This window comes from Protopterus annectens, chromosome 5.part0 (assembly GCF_019279795.1).
Source record: "Protopterus annectens isolate FY-2018-M chromosome 5.part0, PAN1.0, whole genome shotgun sequence".
Classification (NCBI taxonomy): domain Eukaryota; kingdom Metazoa; phylum Chordata; order Ceratodontiformes; family Protopteridae; genus Protopterus; species Protopterus annectens.
The window spans coordinates 627821174-627826931 of NC_056735.1; the positions used below are offsets into that span (position 1 = coordinate 627821174).

The following is a 5758-nucleotide window of genomic DNA, read 5'->3' on the forward strand; positions in this document are numbered from 1 at the left end:
TGACCCATTACTTCAGTCACATGCCCTGTCACATGACATACATCATGTCTTGCACCAACATGATTTACACATTTGACTTTAGAAAATAACCTTTAGAAGTATTTAATAAAAAAGTTATCAGTGTTCTTTTAGAATTCTGAAACATACCACAACCCATTTGTATCATTAAACAAATACAATTTACAATATGCAGTATTTGCCTCTATTTAAAAGTCTCTCATATGTCCTGCTTTTTTAATGTAATATATGCAATCAACCAACCAAACTACTCCTACATGCCAACTATCTGGATAACTGCAACTGCTAATCTTTCATCAGTTAAAAAACATTATTTTAAAACGTATATTCCTCACTCCATCGTGCTAACACAGCTGTACACTTCTTACTTTATCTATTTTTTTTTCTTTTTTATACAGATTCAGAAATTTGACAAAAGGATGAACTTTTGTGGTCCATTTCCGCTTGTTAGTAAGCCATAAAACCTGTTTGTGGAGGTACTTTCATGATATTCATAAAAAGTGTCTTAAGCTGAATGATGCTTTTAAAGAGGGTCCAATATGTACCCGGAAGTAAAAGTGCATTGATGATGGGACACGTAAACCTGTCTCATACAGCTAGCCAGGAAATGATGAAAGCAATTCACAATTCTGCCTATATGTATAGATTATACTGATTTTATATATCAGTAATAATGCTTGTGACAATATATTCTGTATAGGTATTGCTTGCCTTTTTGCACATATGATAGCTACAAATGGGAATGCAAAAAGACACATCCTGTGGGTGATTCAGCAAATGTGACGTACAGTGTCTGTTCTTCTGAACATGCTGTTCACAGAAACTGCCCCAGTGGAATTATACAAATCACTACCCCTTCCACTCTTGGGATGTGGGTACATTATATTTAATTTTGAGGTGCATGGGTCACTCATTTGAGAAACTTTTTGATCAAACATGGTTTGGTACGATCATTTTCGCCAACAGTGTTTTGATCATCAGTGGTGAACCTTTCACAGTGTCATTATAACAAAGTAATTACTGCACTATAAAACAGCCAAGAACAGCTATTTAGGTCATGTGATTATGGCTATGTGTGCTCCTACAGGGCTTCATCCAGGAATCTTGGGTATGAATTCCTTAGTCTCCATTTGTTTACCTTTTGGCACATACATCTCAACCTGCAGGTATTACAGATCTTGGCACTGGCATTTAAAAGTCATAGCACAGGGTCAGTAAGTGGAGCACTTTCTTATTTTTCACAATTGAAGGCCATTATATAGTAGATCCTACACATTTAGTGGTCATAGATCTTTGTATAGGTTTACTTTTGTATTTATTAAATTATGTACTGAGTAACATCATAAATTTAGGAAGAGCAAATCTAACACGGGCAAAAATCATAGTGCTGTGCCTAAATCGTAGCAGCTGAGATGTATTTAACTAATTCTGCCATGTAAGAATCAGTATATCCAAAGTCCAAAACTGATACTGGCCATCCACCAGTGACTGCAATAGACATCTAGGCCCTGACAAATAAGAAACATGAAAACTTGTTATGTAAAAGAAAGTTAGACTGTAAAAATTTTTTAGCTGAATTAAACATACTGCTACTTATTTATGACAGGACACTTCTTCCTTGACCTGAAGGACCAGCTTACCCCACAGACCAGTGGCTGTCCCAAATTGGGAGGGGGGGGGGTCAACAAACAACACAGCAATAGAACTACATTGTTTTCATGCCATGAAGCTAGTCCTGGCACAGTATTGGTCGTAGAGGGATAAACACCCTAACTGTTGTGGATGAGACCTGAGCATTTAATGTCAGCTCATCCATCCTGGGTAGAGGAAAGTAACCAGGTCTGCTTCTACCCTGACATCTACAAAGGCTGCATAATTACAGTAAGTCAGCATAAGGACCAGGATGTGTGCACTTAGCAAACAGCTTATAAAAACTGGCGAAATTAGATGCAGGCATTGAAATGTCTACATGTTAGTGGGCTGGTGTTTATGAGTCTAGATCTCATTAAAGCTGCTGCAAGTATGGAGGTTAGAGTTGAAAAAATCCTTAATTGACTGTTTGCTGAGGATGATGCCACAGTAGGACTACTCATGTAGTTTCCCAGCCTAATTGCAACTGGGTTGCATTCCTGGGATATTAACAATCCCCTTTCCCTGATTCATCATGGCTGTTGGTCTACATTTGGATAAAAAGGAAAAGAGGTATCAGAGTAATCTGACTGATGGTCAGAAAGATATAGAAAACACACACACACACACATACACATACACATACACATACACATACACATACACATACACACACACACACACACACACACACACAAACACTGTCACAACCACTACATACCTTGTTGTGTATAATTAGCTGTAGTTCTTTTACTAGAACACCTTTAGAAAAAAAAAGTAAAAAAATAAATTTCCCTCATTGTTGCTTTCCATTTAAGTCTTGTTTCATAAGTTCTCTGGGTTGTCTTCTCACGTTGAGATAAAGCTTCAAATTACTTTAAAGAAATCTATAGGCTTAGAAAACCAGCATGCACATGCAATAGTAACCTCCGAGTTATAGATGAATAATATATGACATAGTGTGCCCAGAGTTAATTACTGCCTTTGAGGTGTGCAGAGATATAATTTCCTTGGTGGTAACTTATTCTGAAAGAATGCATTAAAGACTGACTACTGTAATACTTGGTCCAAATGCTAAACAAAACTATAATATGTAGCTATTTTTTTTTTTTTGCAGTATTTGCCCCTCTGATGACCAACAAACATTTTTTCAGTCTACCTGCAGAATCTTTTTCTGTTTAGGTGAGAGTTGACCAAGAGAAAGGGTTGCCACCTGTCCTTCTTTGCGTAGGACACTCCCTACTTGGACAGTTGTATGTCCTGCCAAAAAACATAAAAAAATAGTGAAGGTCCTGAGATTTTAGGACAAAAAAACTTAACTGTGTTTCCTGTAATAATTGTTTGCATCAATGGACCCAGACAATACCCCAGGATGCCTTCTAAATAGCATGAAACATGATCTATCAGGTCCTCTTGGATTGCTATTTCATTGTAGCCTCCAAACAGGCTTCATGCCTCATGAATAAAGAACAGCAACAGTCATTCCTCTGCACAAAGGTGGACCATCTATAGACCCTGGAAACTACAGACCTCTAAGTCTCATTAGTCTAATATGCAAAGCCATGGAAAGAATTATCATGGAAATGATCTACAATGACATAGGAAACCTCGAGACATTGGACCCAACCCAGTTTGGTTTCATCAAGGGCAGGTCATGCCTACTCAACCTGGTGGACTTCTTTGAGGAAGTTACCAAAGCAATGGATGAGGGAAAAATGGTTCACAATGATTACCTTGACCTGGCCAAGGCATTGACACAATACCCCTTCATTTCTCCCTCTCCCAGCCTGGTCCCTTCAATGCCAGAGCTGCTAATTGAACCTCATTTGGGACACAGTTGGGGCTCCATGAGGCCATGCTAGAATATATTGTTAGTTTTGTTGAGCTTTGACCCCATTCTTTTAATCTTTACTGAGCCTTTTCCTAATGGCAACATGGCCTTTGATATGAATATAATTAAAACAATTTTTTTTCTTTTTTCAGTACTTTTAGTTTTTAAAGGCTCCTGCCTAAAATAACTTTTATTTTAGTCTTACGCAATGTTCTTGCATATTTTTAAATTTGAGTTGTCCCCCCAAACACACACACAACACTAATTGCATGTCCCATGGCTCCATTGCACATTACCAGTTTGTATTATAATAGAACAGTTTATGTAACAAATACGCAATTGCAAGAGATCAAAAGAGATGGACAGAATACTGATGTGATAAAGAGTTGTAGTTTAAGTTGCTTGAAAGCACTGCATAGTTAGAGAATGCAACTAGTTCTAGCAAGAATCATCTTACTACAATAAATTATAACCTGCACTGCCATTATAAAAATTGCCAAACTAATTAATTACATAATCATAATAATCAGATTACCTTACAGTAAAATGAAAATATTTCTCAAAACGTCTATTGTTGTAATTAGTTTTCAGCTAATGAAGCATTCTGAGGCTAAATAAAGCTATGGAGACTATAAGAATTTTTTTCACTTCTGGTCTTTATCTGCAATTCATGCATCTTAGCATCTTCACTTTCTTGATCTTCTAGTAGTAACCTATCTCAGCTCCATCTCTTTTGTTATCTTTCCTATCTTCCTCATGCCATACATATCTGATTTATTTACACGAAACTTGTGAATCATTTAAATACCTGACAACATCCCAAACTTTCTTTTTTTACATTGGTTACAAAATATGTTGGCTTTCTGCTCGTCGTGCTGATACTGAACGTATTGTTGCTTTGACAGTTGGCCACATAACCAACAGTAAAGTACTTGTTTATACGTTTAACATGAATCAGTTCTGTAGTTTCACAGAGCCCGCACCACAGATTTAGGTGAGACTACCTATTTGGTCGATCATTTTATCTGTAACTCAGAACATGAAGCATTTGCAAATGTCCAAAATGTTGTTACATAACAATAGGATACAATTACATTCCATTACCCGAAGTTGTCATATAGCACTATTTAAACAGTGTTGATTTCGACTTATACCTTGTAGTCATTTTATACCTATTCTTCAATCAGTTAAAAATGTCTCCTGTAAGAGACTATTAACACTGTACAGCATAAGCATTATAATGAATTTTGTTAAATAACTAGATTACAGAATTAATTATGAAAACAAAAAAGCATTTTTAAAGACAAGAGAGTGGCCAGATGCTTCTAAAGCAAACGAAAACTGCACAAAGAGTAGTAGTGTTTACTCTACTCCTGATTTCTCATTGTCAGTCGCAGCTGAAACATAAAACATCTACATAAGTAGACAGTACAGCAGCAGAAAATACATGAAAAACTGTGAATTAAAACATACAGATTACAGTGAAAGAAAAGAACCAGAATAAATTGCTAAAACGATTAATTTCTTCAGATAAATATTTTAATCAAATAAGCAACGTTTTTTTTCTTGTACATTAATGAAAATAGGAAGTATTGCTCAAAATCTAGAAGAAGTAATAAAATATCCCTTTATCTATGGTACCAGAAACTCCATAATATATATCTGGTACATAGTCATGAAAAGGGCTATGAAAGAAATATGCATGCAGTGGAACAGGAAGAAGAAAGGATTTTTGAAATATAATGTTACATGACAAGACCTGTAACTGCATCAAATGAACCAAGACAAAAATAGTGCTGACTTGATTTTCTAGGCTGAGTGAAGTGATATGTAAAAAAGTTACCTGGCAAGGCCATGTTGTAGAGAGGAATGTCCTGCAGCTTTTCTGGCAGCTGTGCCATCCACTCTTTGTTGCTTTTGCATAGTAGCTGGCTAGTTTCTAATTTGGAACTCTGACTATTGAGAGAGTTCATCTTTCCCATTCTTTTAAGAGCCGCAACTCATATGACCACCAGACACGGCAACTGCAAACACAGGACTTGTTCACTTCCCCATCTGAGCAGGCTCCACCTTATGAAGAAGGGGGTGTGTTTACATTTTGTTACATGAGCCATTCAGAGGATTTAGAAGTCATACTGCACCCAGCTGTTTTATTTCCTAATGAGCAGAATCATCAAATCCATTGTACAAGATGATTAATTACTTATTCTTCCTAATGTACTTATTTTACTGTTACTTAAAGAATCTAGGCATAATCTGATGTAGGGCTCCTTGTATGCA

General features: G+C 36.4%; 1 protein-coding gene across 1 annotated transcript in view; it reads right to left on the reverse strand.

The window, feature by feature from the left end:
* The window catches only part of PLCXD1 (phosphatidylinositol specific phospholipase C X domain containing 1), a 173217-nt gene extending 167668 nt beyond the window's left edge, over positions 1-5549 (reverse strand). The window contains exon 1 of the mRNA XM_044072470.1: positions 5322-5549. Within this exon, the coding sequence (XP_043928405.1) occupies positions 5322-5460 (139 nt within the window). The 5' untranslated portion in view covers positions 5461-5549. The remainder of the gene's footprint in view (positions 1-5321) is intronic.
* Between the last annotated feature and the right edge of the window lie 209 nt (positions 5550-5758).